General features: G+C 42.7%; 2 protein-coding genes across 4 annotated transcripts in view; both read right to left on the reverse strand.

Annotated features, from left to right (window-relative positions):
- Nucleotides 1–23,633, reverse strand: part of LOC115206556 (von Willebrand factor A domain-containing protein 5A) — a 90,544-nt gene that overhangs the window by 28,764 nt on the left and 38,147 nt on the right. The gene's annotated exons all lie outside the window — the stretch shown is intronic.
- LOC115206557 (von Willebrand factor A domain-containing protein 5A) lies at nucleotides 286–22,697 on the reverse strand. 3 transcript variants are annotated; one of them, XM_029773674.1, is made up of 19 exons: nucleotides 22,480–22,688; nucleotides 16,594–16,639; nucleotides 15,043–15,092; nucleotides 14,717–14,919; nucleotides 14,165–14,387; nucleotides 13,701–13,876; nucleotides 10,803–10,917; nucleotides 9,712–9,887; nucleotides 9,419–9,507; nucleotides 9,032–9,176; nucleotides 6,841–6,920; nucleotides 5,037–5,151; nucleotides 4,736–4,894; nucleotides 4,444–4,547; nucleotides 3,129–3,346; nucleotides 2,749–2,925; nucleotides 1,827–1,984; nucleotides 1,377–1,500; nucleotides 286–1,104 (listed from the first exon to the last, which is right to left on the reverse strand). In XM_029773674.1, the coding sequence occupies exons 3-19, from the start codon at nucleotides 15,083–15,085 to the stop codon at nucleotides 1,025–1,027; spliced, it is 2,385 nt and encodes a 794-aa protein (XP_029629534.1). In that variant the 5' UTR covers nucleotides 15,086–15,092; nucleotides 16,594–16,639; nucleotides 22,480–22,688; the 3' UTR covers nucleotides 286–1,024. The 3 variants fall into 3 exon arrangements, with proteins under 3 accessions (XP_029629534.1, XP_029629535.1, XP_029629536.1); XM_029773675.1 differs by lacking the exon at nucleotides 16,594–16,639; XM_029773676.1 differs by lacking the exons at nucleotides 286–1,104; nucleotides 1,377–1,500; nucleotides 1,827–1,984 and having other exon boundaries at nucleotides 2,763–2,925; nucleotides 3,125–3,346; nucleotides 22,480–22,697.

Genomic DNA, 23,633 nt, shown 5'->3' on the forward strand with positions numbered 1-23,633 from the left:
CTAGGTGTGTTAGAGCAGGGCTGGAACAAAAGCCTGCACACCCAGCGGCTCTCCAGGAGGGGTTGGCCACTCCAGATCTAGGTTCCATGCAGAAGGAACAGAGACTGGGATCATTAACAAAATAGATAAAATGACCAATCAACATGTAGATTATAACTGAGTTCCATGAAGAAGGAACAGAGTGGAGTCGTTAATAAAATAGATGAAATGACCAATCAACATGTAGATTATAATTGAGTTCCATGAAGAAGGAACAGAGTGGAGTCATTAATAAAATAGATGAAATGACCAATCAACATGTAGATTATAATTGAGTTCCATGAAGAAGGAACAGAGTGGAGTCATTAATAAAATAGATAAAATGACCAATCAACATGTAGATTATAATTGAGTTCCATGAAGAAGGAACAGAGTGGAGTCATTAATAAAATAGATGAAATGACCAATCAACATGTAGATTATAATTGAGTTCCATGAAGAAGGAACAGAGTGGAGTCATTAATAAAATAGATAAAATGACCAATCAACATGTAGAATATCATTGATTTGATCATATGATTTTAAAGTACAGTGGTAAAATATGAGGAAATACATGAATATAGACAGTGTTACATGATCACACTGTAAAGGCACTAGGAAAGGCACTCATCTAGCTCTCCATTTTACCAAGCATTTTGGTTAGTGATGTCAAATACTGTTAACACATTGTTTCCAGTAGCCTATATGGAATTGATAACCAAAGCAAAGTCTAACAAGTATAGCTGTATATGTAATACATAGATTCATGTTGATATGTTAATAACAACCAATACATTGAGATACATAAGTGCCCCTACATTAAATGACAGTAGGCTAATATAGGTAAGAGGTTGATAATTAGGCTTGTTCAGACCGGTACAGTAACTAGTTCCACCATGTTGTTTTGAGGAGGGGACCAGGAGCAGGTGGGGCTGCGTGTAAATCTGACCCCAGGTAGAGTAGCAGGAGTGTGGGGGACAGAGAGAGAACAGCCAGGGTGAACGTCTCAGAGTCCCAGGGTTTCTTTCTGCACCTGGCAACCCAGAAGGGTGTTTCCAGCCTGGACACACTCGGACACACTGGCCGCTGAAACACACATCACCAGGACAGGGATCATTATACTGTGGCATTATGGGGACAAGGGTGGGCAAAATGTATCTTTAAACACTTGTTAGAAGACAAAATACCACCAACATTGTATTGTGAATGATTATACTCAAAATACATATATTTGTCATTTAAGTAATACAGTGGATCCCTACCAGGAAATTGCTTTCACCTAAACAATTTATTCCCAATCAGGTTAGATGAAGGCCAAGAGTTTAGATGCCTGGACTATGAGAGTGAGTTATAGCTACCTTTCTGAGCCTGGATCCATGATACTGCCTTCATGGCCAGAAACTGCCACTCCTCCTGAGCCTCCATCTTGAACCCATAGAGCCATACCAGGGCTAGAACCGTGGCCCACACCTCCTGGTCCACCTGAGTGAGTGAGAGAGAGTCCGCGAGAGAAATAGACACACACACACAAAGACAGACGGAGTGAGAGAGAAAGGGAAAGCGAGACATGAAGAGAAAGAGAGAGAGAGACATGGTGAGAAAGAGAGATGGTGAGAAAGAGAGGAAAGAGGCAGAAGATAAGAATACTGAGACATGGGAATCATGGTGAGATTCAGTTCAATGGTCATCATGCCGTTGTCCAGAGCTGATGGTCTTTCTACAGAGCATACGTGCAGATACTCTGTGTGAGTGCAGAGTCTTGCAGCATGCTCATATTGCTGAGTCACAGTTTATTTCTGTGGACATACCGGTGCAGGCTTTGGCTTGGCCACCTCCTCCTCAGTCTTCCCCAGCACCTCAGCCAACGCTGCCTCCAGGACCCAGGAACCAGAGGCCTTCTGGAGGGAGATCAGCTGGAGGAGAGGGTCCATTGCAGGATTAGAGGCTGGGGCTTGACGAATAAAGACTGATGGGACCGGACAACAAATGGTCAGAACGGTTACAAATGATAGAAACGGTTACATACCTAATACCTAAACATTACAGCACCAGTGGCTAACTAGGTCACCCAAACCCTAACCCTAAAAACAGTGGTAAAGTCCTTGCACTGGGCTTGAGTAATACAATCACAATAAATAGATATGCTTTGAGAAGTATCAAACTGTGTTACAATTCTCATGTGAACAAGAGGTATTTGAAATGAGGTTAACTCAGATATTAACCCTTTGCAAGAGTCTTGGTCACAGTCTAATACTTCAAGTCTCCAAACCAGAAAACCAATGTAAATTGGTAATGTTTGTTTTGTACATTCCCATCAACAAAAGTCTATCAATAACAGATCACAATTCAATATTTTAATTGCAGTTTACTTCTACCCAAAATAATTCAACATTTACAATATTAATTCCAACATTTCTTGTCAAAGCCATAACATGTGAAACGGAAAAAAGTTATGAAATGTTTATTGTCAATTCTGGATTTTGTCAAATGTAATTCTTATTTGAATTGACCCTGAAATGAATAAAGACATGTAGTTTCATCAAAACATGCAGACTTTAAACATGAACCCATCAGATCACAATCTTAATACAAATGAACAGGGATCGTATTAACAGGGTTCAGTAAAAGTATTATTATTAACTCATAATAGTGATAGGTAAGCATAGTGAAATAGAGTCATGAGCATGAGTCACGCAATTTGTTTCTTAACCAAATAGACTCAGTGCTTACCTTCACTTTTACTCTTTTTGCTAATCTTTGACCTTAATCCTCGGGGACCCATATCAGATTGGACATCGAAATTCATCTTTATGGGCATAGAAGCACCACACAAAACACTCCTGGGCATAGACCTGTTCATAGCCGCACCACACGCCATCCTCCTGGGCATGGAGCTTTGAAGCAACACTGAGAAAGAAAAAAGAAGAAACACACAGGTCACTGGGTTACAAACAAAGTAAAACACACAGAACACATTTATAACTAAACACTGAGGCTTACACATGCAGAAGGTACAGTTTGGGTTTCCACTTATTTACTGCAGTTTACATAATATCTGCATAAAATAATTTCCTTACACTGCCTCTGTTGTTTCACAGACACTCACTCACTTGGCGTGGGGACTTGTCTGCGTAGCATCGGTCCTTGCACAGCCTTTCCATCTACTTTGTGGACAGCGATGAAGGCAGTAAAGGCACTGCTCACTCCTGATTGGACACTGAGCTCTACCACCTTCTCTTTCACTCCCTTCTTCTCTCCACCCCCCTGTCTCTCTTCAATCTCCATGCAGCGGATCAGGGTACGAGCCCCCAGCCTGTGGACAGTCAGTCTGGAGAAGAGGGATAGAGAGATTAAGATGGTGGAGTGGGAGAGTGGAGGGATAGAGAGATTAAGATGGTGGAGTGGGGGAGTGGAGGGATAGAGAGATTAACATGGTGGAGTGGGGGAGAGGAGGGATAGAGAGATTAAGATGGTGGAGTGGGGGAGAGGAGGGATAGAGAGATTAAGATGGTGGTGGGAGAGTGGAGGGATAGAGAGATTAAGATGGTGGAGTGGGGGAGTGGAGGGATAGAGAGATTAAGATGGTAGAGTGGGGGAGAGGAGGGATAGAGAGATTAAGATGGTAGAGTGGGGGAGAGGAGGGATAGAGAGATTAAGATGGTAGAGTGGGGGAGAGGAGGGATAGAGAGATTAAGATGGTGGAGTGGGGGAGTGGAGGGATAGAGAGATTAAGATGGTAGAGTGAGGGAGAGGAGGGATAGAGAGATTAAGATGGTGGAGTGAGGGAGAGGAGGGATAGAGAGATTAAGATGGTGGAGTGGGGGAGAGGAGGGATAGAGAGATTAAGATGGTGGAGTGAGGGAGAGGAGGGATAGAGAGATTAAGATGGTGGAGTGAGGGAGAGGAGGGATAGAGAGATTAAGATGGTGGAGTGGGGGAGAGGAGGGATAGAGAGATTAAGATGGTAGAGTGGGGGAGAGGAGGGATAGAGAGATTAAGATGGTGGTGTGGGGGAGAGGAGGGATAGAGAGATTAAGATGGTGGTGGGAGAGTGGAGGGATAGAGAGATTAAGATGGTGGAGTGGGGGAGAGGAGGGATAGAGAGATTAAGATGGTAGAGTGGGGGAGAGGAGGGATAGAGAGATTAAGATGGTAGAGTGAGGGAGAGGAGGGATAGAGAGATTAAGATGGTGGAGTGAGGGAGAGGAGGGATAGAGAGATTAAGAGAGGAGGATTGATGATGGGATGGGGGTATCTACTAAATGTATCGAATCATACTACATAGCTGAAATGCATTAGCAGTGCTGGCACTGTTTCTGTTAATGGAGCGTCATGGCAGTCTTGTCTGAAAGTGGTGGCACATTCCCTTAATGTGTCTGACCAAGGCCTGCACACTGTAAACAGTAAAAACAGTGTTGTTTCTACCCAGTGTCCTCTGCAGGCTTGAGACTGAAGCTCAGCTGGTTCTCAACAGGCTGCTCAGCCAGGCTGTACTTCACTGTCACTGAGCCCTCTGTGTCCCCTGAGCTCTGAGAGAAGGAGATAGGGAAAGAGAGACAGAACAATATAGAGAGAAAACAAGGAAATATGGGTTTGAGTGAATCACGTGGACTGTGACCAAACAAATAGTTATGACCTTACCAGTGCCCTTTGAACATTGACATACTGTATGTTAAACAATATTAACAGTCATAACAGGAGAAGGCAGAGCCCCCACCTCCCCAGTGATCTGTGCATACAGCAGTGCCCTTTGACCCTGGAAGAGCATTCTGATTGGTGGAGACAGAGTGGTGACAGACACTCCCTTTGGGACATTCCACTTGACTGAGATGTCCACCACAGCCGGCTGCAGGGCAAACCGGAGGGACTGCATCACCTGAGGGAGGAGAGTGAAGGGAACGATGGAGGGGTGAAGAGGGAGAGAGAAGGGAGGTGATGAAAACATTTCTAACCAATACAGCCCTCTCTTTACGTATGCACACACACTTTCCCACCCTCTTACCCTCTCACTCTCTTACTTTGGGTTGCATCCTGTCCTGTCCTGTGATAAACTGTGCGTGCCCTCCACCTTGCTTGGCCACCCCAGAGATGAGAGCAGAGCTGGCCCCCTCCCCGATCCCAAAGGAGAAGCACCTAGCAGGGACACACCCAGGAAACACTATTATTATTATTGTTGTTGTCAAATACCAAAATAAGCCTATCAAACAAATCACTGGTACCGTTTTCTTGTGCTTGTGGGTTGACTGAATTATAACTGTACAGGAAGAATCATCAATACAGAAGCGTTTGTTTTCTCACATGGGTGAAAAACACCTAACCTACATAATCTCCCACACTGCTGCCCACAACCAGGTTGGATAGGTTTACATTAGATTAAGTTTAATAATGAATCTTTTGAGTCAAAAAGACCAGTGGTCAGAACCTTGTAGACAAAGATTCCACTGGTTTTACTTTCCAGACAGGTGCAATGGCCTCTGTAACAAACTCTATTGAAACCAGTTAGGGACAGTTCTCAATGTTTGAAAATATTTTCACATGACCCCCTTTTATATTTTTCCACATGTACACATTTTCGGTATTAATGCAAAAATAATGATTTCCACCACAAATACCAGTAGCGACCCTGTGTTTGTAAAGGTGGATATCATCTTTAGTACTGCAGAATGTTATATGTCACAGTGGATGCCACGCAGAGCTAAGGGCCAAAAAGCTGAGCTGCGCTCCCTTTCCCTGCCCGTCTCATTACACTATGATCAGAGCCAGTTGCAGACAATGATCAGCAAGTGGAAGTCTGATTTTCACGCGCAGCTTGGAAGGGACATTCACAACCCTCCCCTGTGCCCATTAAAAACCACACTACCCTCCCCTGCGCCCAATAAAAACACCACTACCCTCCCCTGCGCCCAATAAAAACACCACTACCCTCCCGTGTCCAATAAAAACACCACTACCCTCCCCTGCGCCCAATAAAAACACCACTACCCTCCCCTGCGCCCAATAAAAACACCACTACCCTCCCCTGCGCCCAATAAAAACACCACTACCCTCCCCTGCGTCCAATAAAAACACCACTACCCTCCCCTGCGTCCAATAAAAACACCACTACCCTCCCCTGTGTCCAATAAAAACACCACTACCCTCCCCTGTGTCCAATAAAAACACCACTACCCTCCCCTGTGTCCAATAAAAACCACACTACCCTCCCCTGTGTCCAATAAAAACACCACTACCCTCCCGTGTCCAATAAAAACCACACTACCCTCCCCTGTGTCCAATAAAAACACCACTACCCTCCCCTGTGTCCAATAAAACACCACTACCCTCCCCTGTGTCCAATAAAAACACCACTACCCTCCCCTGTGTCCAATAAAAACACCACTACCCTCCCCTGTGTCCAATAAAAACACCACTACCCTCCCCTGTGTCCAATAAAACACCACTACCCTCCCCTGTGTCCAATAAAAACACCACTACCCTCCCCTGTGTCCAATAAAAACACACTACCCTCCCCTGTGTCCAATAAAACACCACTACCCTCCCCTGTGTCCAATAAAAACACCACTACCCTCCCCTGTGCCCAATAAAAACACCACTACCCTCCCCTGTGTCCAATAAAAACACCACTACCCTCCCCTGCGTCCAATAAAAACACCACTACCCTCCCCAAAGCAAAACAAAACTCCCCTATTTTGGACCACCCCACCTACCCTCGCAGTCATTTTCGAACTGTCTTTTACCTTTCAGGTGGGAGGTAGTAAAGTTATCTATGGAAGCCCTGCCAAAACTAGGTTATGATAGGAGAAACAGTGATTGTGGTCCCACCTGTGAGAACCGGCATTTGCCTTCACCAGATCCAGGACTTCCTTGGTGTTCCTCACCTCACCGTCAGTGAACAAGAAGAGCTGAGGACGACAGTTCATCATGTGTTAATGTTAAATAATGTACATGCAGCCTTGAAGTATACAGAGAATGTTTCCTCAGCAACGAAAAACACAAGTCTATTTGATGTACCAGTAAGAACTATAAATACCACAGTCAAAAGACACTGTTTGGTTGGGTGTAACTCTGGAACTAAACATGCCATTGGTTGGGTGTAACTAAACATGCCATTGGTTGGGTGTAACTCTGTAACTAAACATGCCATTGGTTGGGTGTAACTCTGTAACTAAACATGCCATTGGTTGGGTGTAACTCTGTAACTAAACATGCCATTGGTTGGGTGTAACTAAACATGCCATTGGTTGGGTGTATCTCTGTAACTAAACGTGCCATTGGTTGGATGTAACTCTGTAACTGAACATGCCATTGGTTGGTTGTAAGTCTGTAACTAAACATGCCATTGGTTGGTTGTAAGTCTGTAACTAAACATGCCATTGGTTGGTTGTAAGTCTGTAACTAAACGTGCCATTGGTTGGGTGTAACTCTGTAACTAAACGTGCCATTGGTTGGGTGTAACTCTGTAACTAAACGTGCCATTGGTTGGGTGTATCTCTGTAACTAAACATGACATTGTAGTGAACAGACAGTACATGTGAGTGTAGTCATGTGTAGCGGACATGAGTCAGTCATGGTCATGTGATGAGGTAGCCTCGCCTGCGGACTTAAAAAAAACTGTCTGCCCTCAGCCCAAGAGGGAATTTCCTCATGGTCTAAGACATTCGTTGCTGCCGTGGGAGACCCAGGTTCATATAGTTTCAGGTGTTTCAGGAGGAAACTGTATGAATTATATTGTGTGTGGTATGTATAAGTCATTTCAGATAGGAGATTAGAGGTTAGATAAAAATATTAAAGTGTCACTCGCTCCACAATGATACAAATATTAAAGTATCACTCGCTCCACAATGATACAAATATTAAAGTATCACTCGCTCCACAATGATACAAATATTAAAGTGTCACTCGCTCTACAATGATACAAATATTAACGTTAACATTAATAACATTAATTGTTGACCACTCAGATATTTTTTAGACCCAAAAAAACAAGTCTAGTCAAACATGGTACAGTGGTTCCTTTGGCATCATCTATAATATATTAAATAAACGACATTCTTGGTAACAGTTATTACACATTACGTCATCTATACACATGATGCATTAACAAAACAAAGTACAGTAGATAAAAGGACATAAAATTATAATTTTGGTTGAACAGCTGATGAAAAAGGTAATCCCTACTGTCACTGTATTACCCACAGTAAAGATCATCCCTACTGTCACTGTATAACCCACAGTAAAGATCATCCTTACTGTCACTGTATAACCCACAGTAATGATCATCCCTACTGTCACTGTATAACCCACAGTAAAGATCATCCCTACTGTCACTGTATAACCCACAGTAAAGATCATCCTTACTGTCACTGTATAACCCACAGTAAAGATCATCCCTACTGTCACTGTATAACCCACAGTAAAGATCATCCCTACTGTCACTGTATAACCCACAGTAAAGATCATCCCTACTGTCACTGTATAACCCACAGTAAATATCATCCTTACTGTCACTGTATAACCCACAGTAATGATCATCCCTACTATCACTGTATAACCCACAGTAAAGATCATCCCTACTGTCACTGTATAACCCAGTAAAGATCATCCTTACTGTCACTGTATAACCCACAGTAATGATCATCCCTACTATCACTGTATAACCCACAGTAAAGATCATCCCTACTGTCACTGTATAACCCACAGTAAAGATCCTCCTTACTGTCACTGTATAACCCACAGTAAAGATCATCCCTACTATCACTGTATAACCCACAGTAAAGATCATCCCTACTGTCACTGTATAACCCACAGTAAAGATCATCCCTACTGTCACTGTATAACCCACAGTAAAGATCATCCCTACTGTCACTGTATAACCCACAGTAAAGATCATCCCTACTGTCACTGTATAACCCACAGTAAAGTAATGTATGAGCTTCTCAATGGAACCATCGTTACAGAAAGTGCAGACACATGTATCTATGGGGTGTTTGTTTATGTAAGGTGTGTAAGTTACCTGTCTGGGCTGGTCAGGGAGGCAGGGCTGGCTGTAGATATGTTTTAAAGGCTGGAGGATCTCTGTACCTCCCAGGTCAGCCATCATTGCCTTCACCTTCTGCAGAGCCTCATCCATAGTCTTCTGGCTGTACTCCACACTCGTACTGATGTCCAGATAGGCACACACACAGAAGGTCAAAGGGTCATCACCACAACATATTACAGACCCAAGACAAACAGTAACTGTCAAACACTGTCACTGATTATCTTTGGATTGTGACTACCTGGTGCAACATACATGATAAAACCCTAGAATGCCAGAGCTAAATGTGTTTGTAAAAAACGGAAGCCCTCAGACACTGACTTGAACTGATTGAGACGAGGGTTGGAAGGAGAGAACACTCACGGAAAGAAGGACTCATATCTGGACCCAAAACCGATGATGTTGAAGTAGCAGCCCATTGGCAGGCTTTTCAGCAAGAGCAGCAGAGTATCCTGCAAGACAGAAATTCAACAAGTGCCTTTACGCTTCAATAAACCATATAAGACAATCTTAAAGACCAGAAGACTACAGCGTAACCACTGTGTACTGGATTTCACTCTAAACCATCTCTTGGTGAATCCTGTGCAGATTGAGATGTTCATTTACTAGTGCAGGGTTGTTTGTTTGTTTGTGTGTGTGTGTGTGTGTGTGTGTACCCTGGCACTGCCAATGCGGTCCAGAGCCCCAGACCCATTGTGCATGACGCATGACATGCTGCCAGAGCGATCCACAACAAACAGGAACTCCCCGTGTGAGGTCATCAATGACATCACATCCTCGGGGAACTCTGGGTACATGCTCAGCATAACCATTGGGTCGCCCATCAGAGAGCCTGGGACAGAGAGAGAGAGAGAGAGAGAGAGAGAACAAGCTGGAATGCAAATTGGCCCTAAACAGAGAGTACACAGTGGCAGAATACCTGACGACTGTGACTGGCCCAAAGTTAAGGAAAGCTTTGACTATGTACAGACTCAGTGAGCATAGTTTTGCTATTGAGAGAGGCTGCCGAAAGCATACCTGGGTATCAAGAGAAGACAGGCCATGTGCACACTTCCCACAAAATGATGTGGAAACTGAGCTGACCTTCCTAACCTCCTGCCAAATGTATGACCATATTAGAGACACATATTTCCCTCAGATTACACAGACACACCAAAAATTTGAAAACAAATCCAATTTTGAGAAACTCCCATATATATTGGGTGAAATACCACAGTTTGCAATCACAGTAGCAAGATTTATGACCTGTTGCCATAAGAAAAGGGCAACCAGTGAAGAACAAACACCATTGTAAATACAACCCATATTTATTTTCCCTTTTGTACTTTAAGTATTTGCACATTGTTACAACACTGTATATAGACATAATATGTCATTTGAAATGTCTCTATTCCTTTATAACTTCTGTGAGTGTAATTTTTACTGTTAATTGTTTATTGCTTGTTTCACATTTGTTTAGTATCTATTTCACTTGCTTTGGCAATGTAAACATATGTTTCCCATGCCAATAAAGCACTTTTAATTGATTTGAGAGAGAAAGAGAGCGAGAATGAGAGAGAGAGAAAGAGAGTGAGAGAGAGAGAGAGAGAGAGAACAGCCTTTCTCCATCTCTACATCTACTGTATCTACTGTCTCACCATGTTCCTCTATGTAAAGATGAATTAAGGTAGTAGACTACTCATTGATGTCATATCCACACATCTACAACAGAGTACACCCCCCCCCCCCCCCCCCCCCCCCCCCTCACCTGGCTTGGCAGAAGTCTGTGCTGCCTCTACTATAGCAGTAGGCTGATGGGTGTCTTGGTAATACAACAACAACTCAACGTCCCGGTCAAACTGATGACCTGCAGCCAGACTGACCTGCAGTTAGAACAACATTCACATGAAGACAGAGCAGTCAGAGAGGGAATGTAACAACTATGAAGGATTCTGATGGTTCATGGTGCTAGTGGGAGTGCACGCACACAGACATACATACTGTACACCCAGACATTCATACGTACGTACAGTACCAGTCAAAAGTTGACACACCTACTCAAGGGGTTTTTCTTAATTTTTACATTGTAGAATAATAGTGAAGACATCAAAACTATGAAATAACACATATGGAATCATGTATTAACCCCCAAAAAGTGTTAAACAAAGCAAAATATATTATACATTCTTCAAAGTTGCCACCCTTTGCCTTAATGACAGCTTTGCACACTCTTGGCATTTTCTCAACCAGCTTCACCTGGAATGCTTTTCCAACAGTCTTGAAGGAGATCCCACAGATGCCACAGATGCTGATGCACCACTCAATCACTCTCCTTGGTCAAATTGCCCTTACACAGCCTGGAGGTGTGATGGGTCATTGTCCTTTTGATAAACAAATAATAGTTCCACTAAGTGCAAACCAGATGGGATGGCGTATTGCTGCAGAATGCTGTGGTAGACATGCTGGTTAATTGTGCCTTGAACTCTAAATAAATCACCGACAGTGTCACCAGCAAAGCACCCCCACACCATCACACCTCCTCCATGCTTCACAGTGGGAACCACAAATGCAGAGATCATCTGTTCACCTACTCTGCGTCTCAAAGACACGGTGGTTGGAACCAAAAATCTAAAATTTGGACTCATCAGGACAAAGGACAGATTTCCACCGGTCTAATGTCCATTGCTCGTGTTTCTTGGCCCAAGCAAGTCTCTTCTTGTTGGTGTCCTTTAGTAGTGGTTTATTTGCAGCAATTTGACCATGAAGGCCTGATTCACACAGTCTCCTCTGAACAGTTGATGTTGAGATGTGTCTGTTACTTGAACTCTAAAGCATTTATTCTGGGTCTGGATCTTCCTTTCCTGTGGTGGTCCACATGAGAGCCAGTTTCATCATAGCGCTTGATGGTTTTTGCGACTGCACTTGAAGAAACTTTCAAAGTTCTTGAAATGTTCCAGATTGACGGACCTTCATGTCTTAAAGTAATGGACTATTGTTTCTCTTTGCTTTTTTGAGCTGTTCTTGACATAATATGGACTTGGTCTTTTACCAAATATGGATTTCTTCTGTATACCGGCCCTACCTTGTCACAACACAACTGATTGGCTCAAACGCAGGAAGGAAATTCCACAAAATGAACTTTTAACAACGCACATTTGATAATTGAAATGCATTCCAGGACTACCTGATGAAGCTGGTTGAGAGAATGCCAAGAGTGTGCAAAGCTGTCATCAAGGCAAAGGGTGGCTACTTTGAAGAATCTCAAATATATTTTGATTTGTTTCACTTTTTTTTGGTTACTACATGATTCCATGTGTTATTTCATAGTTTTGATGTCTTCATTATTATTCTACAAAGTAGAAAATAGTAAAAAGAAAAACGCTGGAATGAGTAGGTGTGTCCAAAGTAGATTGGGACTGGTACATATCTTACATTACTCCTATCAAATGTATATTCTGTATTTTATACCATCTGCTGCACCTTGCCTATGCCGCTCGGCCATCACTCATCTATATACTTATATGTACAGTTGAAGTCGGAAGTTTACATACACTAAGGTTGGAGTCATTAAAACTCGTTTTTCAACCACTCCACAAATTTCTTGTTAACAAACTATAGTTTTGGCAAGTCGGTTAGGACATCTACTTTGTGCATGACACAAGTAATTTTTCCAAAAATTGTTTACAGACAGATTATTTCACTCAGCAAGGAAGAAGCCACTGCTCCAAAACCGCCATAAAAAAGCCAGACTACGGTTTGCACATGGGGACAAAGATCGTACTCCTTGGAGAAATGTCCTCTGGTCTGAAGCCAAAGAACACCATCCCAACCGTGAAGCACGGGGGTGGCAGCATCATGTTGTAAGGGTGCATTGGAAGTTAAAGCTTGGTCACAAATGGGTCTTCCAAATGGACAATGACCCCAAGCATACCTCCAAAGTTGTGGCAAAATGGCTTAAGGACAACAAAGTCAAGGAATTGGAGTTGCCATCACAAAGCCCTGACCTCAATCTTATAGAAAATGTGTGGCCAGAACTGAAAAAGCATGTGCGAGCAAGGATGCCTACAAACCTGACTCAGTTACACCAGCTCTGTCAGGAGGAATGGGAAAAAAATGTACCCAACTTATTGTGGGAAGCTGGTGGAAGGCTACCCGAAACGTTTGACCCAAGTTAAACAATTTAAAGGCAATGCTACCAAATACTAATTGAGTGTATGTAAACTTCTGACCCACTGGGAATGTGATGAAAGAAATAAAAGCTGAAATTAATCGCTCTACTATTATTCTGATATTTCACATTCTTAAAATAAACTGGCGATCCTAACTGACCTAAGACAGGGAATCTTTACTAGGATTAAATGGCAGGAATTGTGAAAAACTGAGTTTAAATGTATTTTGCTAAGGTGTATGTAAACTTCCGACTTCAACTGTACATATGCTCATTCACGCCTTTTAGATTTGTGTGTATTAGGTAGTTGTTGGGGAATTGTTAATTGTTATATAATTACTGCTGGAACTAGAAGCACAAGCATTTCGCGACACTCGCATTAACAGCTGCTAACCATGTGTATGTGACCAATAAAATTTGATTTGACTGTATATAAAATAAACACACTTAAACATGCATATGCGCACACACACACACACACACACACACACACAGTACCGTGGCTTGGGTTTTCTCTGTGTTGAGGTAGTTGAGCGGGTCCAGGGGACAGTTGGACTCTACTCTAGAGATGGGATGAGGGGACGACACTCGGGCACTGAGGGACAGACTGTAGGGCACAGAACCAGTGGGCACCGAGGACACCAGGGCACTGCCACCACTACCAATGCCTGACCCTTAGAGAGAGATGGGGTCAGGGAGGGAGGAGGAGGGAGAGAGACAGAGAGAGAAGAAAGAAGGCAAGAGAGGAAAGAGAGATGAACAGAAACATGCTAATTTGTGGGTGATTGGACTGGAACTAAAGCCTGCACCACCCCCTGTGGGCCTCCAAGTGCAGGACTGAAGACCACCACCCTCTGGGACCAGCTGCTGGTTCCTAGGCACACTGCTGCCCACAAGGTTTTACACTGCACTCTGATGTATTACTGGTTTGTGTCTCTCCATACAGGGGCCCATGTTCTTACCCTGGGGTTGATAGCGGGGGTTGAGCACGGCGGGAAGGCAGAGCCTCAGGCCATCGTCAGCCTGTACAGCCAGCTCTGTCACATAGTTCAGGCTGACAGAGGCCTTCTCCCCTGGAGGCAGACTACCTACACTCAGCTTGAACACATCTGGGCTCTCATCACTCTCCTCCAATAGGAAGGCCTGCTGGCCCAAGCTCAACGAATCATCATACTGCTCCCGCGCCTGAGAGGGGGACAGAGGAACACAAGGACGCATCATCAGCCTGAGACAATAGTGATATGAGAGCGGTCAAAAGGATAATACTGATTCTTGAAGCTCCGCAAGTCATAGACTGCTTGGTTAACCAATTGGGTATAGCTGCCCAGTAAGACTACACCGAATTGTTCTTAAACCTGTGTAGTAATGATGTAACTACACTAGTAACAACATTTGTACTAACATGTTATTGATTGCTATAAACATGAAATTAACCTGAATCCTGCAAAAAAATATTATTTTGTAGATCTGCATTGTTGCTTTTGTCTCGTTGTTGACTTGTCATTTCCCCTCACCTTCTGTTTCTCCTGAACCTCAGCCACCACCTCAGACTGTCCTATCTTGGCGCTGAACCTGCAGACAGCAGCCTCTCCTGGCAGAGGGAAAACAAAGATGGCCTCCAGAGGGCTCTCCTCCTGGTTCTCATACTGCAGAGTGGAGCTCACAGTGGCCACATGCCCCTGGACACTCACCTCCACAGCAATACTCTTCAGAGGCACTGAGAGAGGGAGGGATGGATGGAGAGAGGATAAACAAGATACTGATGAGAGCTCATGACTGGGAGAAGGAAAATCCACACATATATGGGAAGTAAACAATCATTTCTGCTTTCAAACCGTACCTGGTTCATTCTTGACAGTTACCAATCCACAGCAGTTCACCATTTTGGCACTTGAATGGGGAAGTCAGGTGGGATATTATTGTCCTCAACTCGAATTAGGCACTGTTCACATCACTTCAATTAAGTTAATTGGCGTGCAACAATACATCGTAATATGCCAAGCGTCTATGATAAATTGCTTTATAAAAGGCAGCCACAGAATGCAACTACTGACAGTAAGATAAGAGCCATTGGAGAGGTTTATCTAACCATGATGGTCATGCACCATAACTGCTGGTTGCTGATAAAGAATGTTGCTTTTTAAGGTAATACAGTATTGGTCTTCCCAGAACACATTTCCTCATACAACAGTTGCTTTGTGTAAAAAGGACATAACCAAGCCTGAATTTCTTGTGAACAATAAACAATGAAATGATCACAGTAGCTTGACGCAATAATGTCAGTCTCTGTCCATTGTCCATCCTGTGTAACCTCTGGTTGAACTAATCAGAGATCCTATTCAATTGTTCCATTTAGGTTCTCTCCCTGTTTCAAACGTTTCATACTAATTACACGTCTATGGGCAAGGGGTGAATGTAGTTCTTCTACAGGCTGTATTTTTCTTGTTCTGCCCAGAGCATTAATGTCTAAGAACTTAAACTAGCATCATTTTGATCACATTCGGGTTGGTAAAACATTGACATGATAGACATGTCACAATTGTTGTCTCTTGCTGTAGGCACATTAGGTTTTGTCATGGCTGCTAGGGTTGGGGGCAACTGTAGCACAGTGTTAAAAGGATCCTGAGCCAAGCAGCCAAATTATGAAAACAATAAGTGATTTAAACTTTAAGATGGTATGAATTATACAAATAATAACTTTAAATAGCCTCGGGGTCCTGTGGAGTAGGTTACTGTACCACCAAGTACATTCTGCTCTGTCCAGAGTGAAGTACCCACTCATGTGTATGTTACCAGTTAGCCTATGGTCTCATGAGTCTTCTCAAGTACCCCCTGTGGATAGGCCAAGTACCCCCAGAGGTCCTAGTACCCCAGGTTGGGAAACACTACCGTAGACTAATAAATTGCAAACAGATATAATCTGGGAAGCATCAGATTACTCAAAATGTTTTGAGAGGAACAAAACAGCCATGCAGAAACAGGGGTGTAACTGTAAATATTGGTTACGTACATAACTATCTCTATACTGAACAAAAATATAAACGCGGGCTCCCAAGTGGCGCAGCTGTCTAAGGTGCTAGAGGCGTTACTACGGTCACAGGTTCATATCCCGGGCTGTGCCACAACCAGCTGTGGTTGGGAGCCCCATAGGACCGCGCACAATTGGCCCAGCGCTGTCTGGGTTAGGGGAGTGTTTGGCCGGTGGGGCTTTACTTGACTCATCGCGCTCTACCGACTCCTTGTGGTGGGCCGGGTGCCTGCAGGCTGACCCTGGACGCCAGTTGAACAGTGTTTCCTCCGACACATTGGTGCGGCTGGCTTCTGGGTTAAGCTGGTGGGTGTTAAGGAGCACGGTTAGGTGGGTCATGTTTTGGAGGACGCATGACTGCACCTTCCTCTCCCGAGCCCGTTGGGGAGTTGCAGTGATGAGCCAAGATCTAAAAGAAAATTGGGGAGAAAAAGGGTAAAAGTAATTTAAAATAATAATTTAATAAATACAAAGAAAAATAAATAACTACAATATAAATGTAAAGTGATACTGAGCTGAAATAAAAGATCCCAGAAAAGTTCCATACGTACCAAAAGCTGATTTCTCTTAAATGTTACACACACATTTCTTTACATCCCTGTTAGTGAGTATATCTCCTTCGCCAATATGATTCATTCTCATGACAGGTGTAGCATTTTAAGAAGCGTGGGGTATTTCTGTAATAAAGCCCTTGTGGGGGAAAAAAGTATCAACCGGTGGCTGCACCCCAGCCCATAAATAAGGGCCTATTGAATATTTTTAATTTCACTGATTTCCATCGATGAATTGTAACTCAGTGAAATCTATAAAGAAAGTATTAATATTCTTGTTCTAATATACAGTAGCAGTGAAAAGTTGACACACCTACTCATTCAAGGTTTTTTTTATTTTCACTATTTTCTACATTGTAGAATAATAGTGAAGACACCTTAAAAACCTGTTGAGGCCAGGGGGCAGGATCTTATCCCGGTATTGGGATTCATTGTCATGTGACCATGGCGGGGAATTCAAAACTGCAAGAGTAATCATTTCAAATAATCAAATAATCAACTATTTTCCTCCATTTGAAAGATATATCTCCTAAATCTAACCACGCTGTCCGATTTTCAGAGGCTTTACGGAGAATGCATAAAGTTAGGTTATGTGAGGAGAGTACATTGACAATAGCTGCGTGTAATGTTTAGCCAATTCAAAGAAGGGCATCAACAGACAGAAAACTAGCTAGAATTATGCACTTACCTTTGACAATCTGCATCAGATGACACTCATAGGACATTATGTTAGACAATACATGCATTTTTAGTTCCATCAAGTTCATATTTATATCCAAAAACAGCATTTACAGTCGCGGTGAAATTCAGAATTTTTTTCGGCTCGAATGCTCCCAGTGAATCCAGCATTACAAATCACGGAATTACTATTCGAAAACATTGGTAAATTATAATATTGTCATTCAAAGAATAATATATTATCATCTCGTAATTGCTACCGAATGGCCAGATCTCAAAATAACTTTACTGGGAAATCACATTTTGCTATAAACTGGGTACTATGCTAACAACATAAGCTAAGCTAAGCTAAACCGTTAGCATTAGCATCATCTAATATCGATAATAACATTCTAAATATCCCCTTACCTTTGATTATCTCCATCAGAAGGCGCTGCCAGCGATCCCAGGTCCAGAACAAATGTGGTTTCTTTTGACAAAGTTCAGAATTTATGTCCAAATAGTTAGCGTTCAGTAGGCTCCCACAAAATGAGGTGGGCAGTGTAAAGTCACGCCGAAAAGCTAAAAAAAAACCTAGTAAATAATCTATTTATGTTTGTTCAAACATGTCAAACGTTGTTTAGCATTAATCTTTTGGTCCATTTTTAACGTGAAACATCAGTAAAATTTTCACACAACCTATCAAGTGTCTAGAATAAACGATTATGACAAAGACACTCTTCTCAGATTCATGCGCAGGCGCAAAAAATGAAGTGATGACGTGTCAACTTGTAAGCTTTCTAATTCGGTCTGTATTCATGACAGATGCTTCCAACAACTTTCTAAAGATCGTTGACATCTAGTGGAAGCAGTAGGAGTTGCGAACTGAATCCTTTCTCACTGTGGTATCTGTAAAACAATGACACTAAATAGTACAGTCACAAAATTCTCATTTTTTTAAAATCTATTTTTCACAGGTTTTTGCCTGCAATATGAGTTTTGTTATACTTACAGACACCATTCAAACTGTTTTAGAAAATTCGGAGTGTTTTCTATCCGAATGTGTTAATAATATGCATATCCTAGCTTCTGAGTTGGTGTAGGAGGCAGTTAAAAATGGGCACATATTTTTTTCAAAATTCTCAATACTGCCCCCGTGGCCCGTAGAGGTTAAATAACACATATGGAATCAAGTAGTAACCAAAAAAAGTGTTAAACAAATCAAAATATATTTTAGAGATTCTTCATAGTAGCCACCCTTTGCCTTAATGACAGCTTTGTACAATCTTGGCATTCTCTCAACCAGCTTCATGAGGTAGTCACATGGAATGCTTTTCAATTAACAGGAGTGCCTTGATAAAAGTTAATTTGTGGAATTTCTTTCCTTCTTAATGCGTTTGAGACAATCAGTTGTCTTATGACAAGGTAGGGGTGGTATACAGAAGAAAGCCCTATTTGGCAAAAGACCATGTCCACATTATGGCAGGAACAGCTCAAATAAGCAAAGAGAAATGACAGTCCATCACTAAGACATGAAGGTCAGTCAAAATTAAGAACTTTGAGTTTCTTCAAGTGCAGTCGCAAAAACCATCAAGCGCTATGATGAAACTGGCTCTCACGAGGACCGTCACAGGAAAGGAAGACCCAGAGATACCTCTGTTGCAGAGGATAAGTTCATTAGAGTTACCAGCCCAAAGAAATGGTACACAGAGTTCAAGTAAGAGACACATCTCAACATCAACTGTTCAGAGGAGACTGCGTGAATCAGGCCTTCATGGTTGAATTGCTGCAAAGAAACCACTACTAAAGGACACCAATAATAAGAAGAGACTTGCTTGGGCCAAGAAAAACAAGCAATGGACATAAGACCAGTGGAAATCTGTCCTTTGGTCTGATGATTCCAAATTTGAGATTTTTGATTCCAACCACCTTTGTGAGACGCAGAGTAGGTGAACAGATGATCTCCGCATGTGTGGTTCCCACTGTGAAGCATGGAGGAAGAAGTGTGATGGTGCTTTGCTGGTGACACCGTGATTTATTTAGTATTCAAGGCACACTTAACAGGCCCACTTAACCACCATGGCTACCACAGCATTCTGCAGCGATACGCCATCCCATCTGGTTTGCTCTTAGTGGGACTATCATTTGTTTTTCAACAGGACTCCCAAGTGGGCTCCCGAATGGCGCAGTGGTCTCAGACACTACATCCCAGTGCAAGAGGCATCACTGCAGTACCTAGTTCGTATTCAGGCTGCATCACATCTGGCCGTGATTGGGAGTCCCATAGGGCGGCGCAAGCTGCCTTGCCTAGTTAAATAAAGGTTAAATAAAAATACACTAAAAAAAGGACAATGATCCAACACACCTCCAAGCTGTGTAAGGTCTATTTGACCGAGAAGGAGAGTGATGGAGTGCTGCATCAGATGACCTGCCCTCCACAATCACCTGACCTCAACCCAATTGAGATGGTTTGGGATGAGTTGGACTGCAGAGTGAAGGAAAAGCAGCCAACAAGTGCTCAGCATATGTGGGAACTCCTTCAAGCATTCCAGGTGAAGCTGGTTGAGAGAATGCCAAGTGTGTGCAAAGCTGTCATCAAGGCAACTGAAGAATATAAAATATATTTTGATTTGTTTAACACTTTTTTGGTTACTACACGAGTCAATGTATTATTTCATAGTTTTGATGTCTTCACTATTATTCTACAATGTAGAAAATAGTAAAAACAAAGAAAAACCCTTGAATGAGTAGGTGTGTCCAATCTTTTGACTGGTACTGTATATTTCTCGCAAAACCATTATCATAACCTATTTAACATGTAGCCTATAGTGGGCGCTATATCTGCACTGCCTAGGCTAGCTAATATGATCATTCATAAACATTAATGATTCAGGAGTTTACTTGGTTTATTTTTTAGGTGTTATATTTGACCGCAGCTACTATTTCAATCACGTGTAACGTTCTGACTATTCGGATTAAAATTAATATTGTTAACAGGTCCTCCTGTCTGCTAAATGTAGAGTTATTTATGCAACTTCTGGTTGTGAGAGTCTTATATACACAGACCTAAATAGCATGAATAATTAGTAGACAGATGTCAGTGTCCTATATCATAAAATTACTGGTCTAGTTCAAGTGGTCTCTGAACAATAGAATAGAAGACTAAATAAAAATCACTATTGTCTCCGATCTCCCCAACATTATACATTTCTGAACATTCTGTAACGATGCACACTCTTGAACAGACCCTGAGCTGCAGTCACTTTGCTTGTTGCTCTGGCAGTCATATCTAGCCCAGCCAATACATACTCTAAAAGAACCTTAACGTTACTCCTAAAGGTCCAAGGCCCTTACATGTTATTTTCACATGTAGACTGGCTCTGGCAGCCAAAACAGCCAAATACTCCATCTAAACATGAATCGTTTCTCAATTGCGATACGATTCTAGAAACATAAAGTCCTTTATTTTCATATCACAACAATTTTTAAAACGCAAAATACGCACGTACACCACAGGAGGCTGGTGGCACCTTAATTGGGGAGGACGGGCTCGTGGTAATGTTCGGAGCGGAACCAGTGGAATGGTATCAAATACATTTACGTCATTTAGCAGATGCTCTTATCCAGAGCGACTTACAGTAGTGAATGCATACATTTCATACTTTTTTTCTTTTTCTGTGCCTGCCTCCCGTGGGAATCAAACCCACAACCCTGGTGTTGCAAACACCATGCTCTACCAACTGAGCTACAGGGAATACAGACACATGGTTTCCATGTGTTTGATGCCATTCCATTCTCTGTTCCAGCCATTATTATTATCCTCCCCTCAGCAGCCTCGTGCTGTACAGTTTTAACCTGCTTCATCACAGTTGCAGAAGACAGTATTTTTCAGTGACAACACATTTCTGGTGGCCTTCTTCCATTACACACAGGTGTTCAGAGCATGCTAGATGCCTAATTAGCACATGTGGTCCCTCTCTCTGTGTCTACACTTGACATTAACATGTGACTTCTGCTATCAGAATAGGAAGATAGCATTGAAAAGTCGCATTGTGGCTGTATTGTGTTCAGATCTGTCTGACCTCTTCAGGTGGTCAGGGACGCATTGTGTGCGGATGTCTTCTCAGTCTTGACACAATCAGGCTACGGAAATGCAAGGGGCTCCAGAGTGGCGCAGCTGTCTAAGGCACTGCATCTCAGTGCTACAGACCCTGGTTCGAGTCCAGGCTGAATCACAACCGGCTGTGATTGAGAGTCCCATAGGGCTGTGCACAATTGGCCCAGGGTCGTTAGGGTTTGGCTTGCCTAGTTAAATAAAGGTGAAATATATTTTCAAAATGCTAGAATGTGGTAATCCCACTGGTTCGAGCTTGACTCTGCCCACCTCCTTGCTTGTTCTGCCCACTATGATTCATTTGCTCCTATTAAAAACGACAGGCTCTGGTCTATCTTGGGTTAGTTATCGAAATCTTTGACCATCACTGTCAAGTCTAGACAGCCTTTGTCTTCTGTTAACACGCGCTGTAACATGGAGATGATTATGTCCGTGTAGGAACACTAACCTTAATCCTATGAAAAGGTGTGTATCAATTAAAAGTTTTTAAATAATAATATTAATATTTCACGCTGATCTGAAAGATAAGCTCCCTATGCTTCTATAACCGTACCACAAGCGATGTGTGATAATGATGAGAATCACCGTCGGGCCTCTTGAATAACAAAACGCCCCATCATGAAGACGCCTTCTTCCAGTGACTTCCGTGTAATGGAACGGAGCTTCATGATCAAGGTCTTGTCACACCCTGACTGCGTCTATTCTAGCAAGCTAAACCTCCATAAAATAAGGATAGTGTGATACTGTATGTTGAAGATATCGAATTGAATGGCTTATTTATAACGTATATTGGCCACCAACAATAATAAGCAAAGTAGGCTAAGTGCCATTTCAGTGATTTCTGATCATTTTTAATTTTTTTACAACTCAACGCTTTCACATAATAGGCTAGTCATCCCCAAACGAAGCTGCTCTGTAACATATTACCTTTAAATGTGTGATAGGTTGCTTTTCAATGATTGCGTTTTACTGGTCCTCGTGATAGAATCCCTCCGTTTCTACTTTCGTTTAGAATTAATATATGAAGAGACTACTTCTTCCTGGTTTATAAAGGCAAACACCAATAGTCATCGTTGTGCATTCAACCCATTGGCCAGTGTTCATTGTCACGCCTACTATCTTCCTTGCTATTGGTTATCTGACATTGTGAACGATATCAACTTCGGGGAAGTTTCCCAGCATCTCCAGGGGGGTTCAGGGGGCTTAATAAAACAACATCCAGAGTGTGTGCTCCTGAAAACATAACCATCCTGTGTGTGTGTGTGTGTGTGTGTGTGTGTGTGTGTGTGTGTGTGTGTGTGTGTGTGTGTGTGTGTGTGTGTGTGTGTGTGTGTGTGTGTGTGTGTTGACAGGGGCTGTTGCCTGGGTGGCAGGTGCAGACTGACTTAACCACTGCAGGAAAGACTGTCAGCAGGCTATATTTAGAGTCTACAACACAGAGCCAATTAAGGTCCTGAAGTAACAGTAAATAAACTACACAAGAAGATGCTGTGTGTGATCAATTAAATATTGGGTGATTTGGGAACGGGAGAATGACCCAGACGGACACATAGACGGGTGGTCTGAGGATATCCAGTCTGTCCGCTGGCGCCTGGCTGCTTGAACAAGATCATATGATTAACTGACTGGGCTAAGTTACTAGAGAGACATGCAGCGAGGGAATGGCTGGCACGACATAGACACTGTAGTACAGAGATGTTCTCCTGTCTTGTACCTGTAGATGGGGTTAAAGGTCCAGTGTTACTAAGCAACAAGTAGGAATGGTTGGTGAGCTTCTCAGGATATGGTAAAGGAACTGGGTAGTAAACATAGTATGTTTCTGTGAATAATTCTGCCTTCCAGTATCATAACACACTGACCTATATTCAACGTGGTCTTCTAGCCTCCCTACTCTTCTTCATCAGGAGTTACCCAACACTACTGGAGAACTATTGGAGGTGCAGGTTTCTGTTCCAGCCCAGATTAAACCCCTTATTCAGCTTATCAAGGTCCTGATGAGAGGATGAGGTGTAGGACATATTATCTAGGTGTGTTAGAGCAGGGCTGGAACAAAAGCCTGCACACCCAGCGGCTCTCCAGGA

The sequence above is a fragment of the Salmo trutta genome, chromosome 13 (genome assembly GCF_901001165.1).
Source record: "Salmo trutta chromosome 13, fSalTru1.1, whole genome shotgun sequence".
NCBI lineage: Eukaryota > Metazoa > Chordata > Actinopteri > Salmoniformes > Salmonidae > Salmo > Salmo trutta.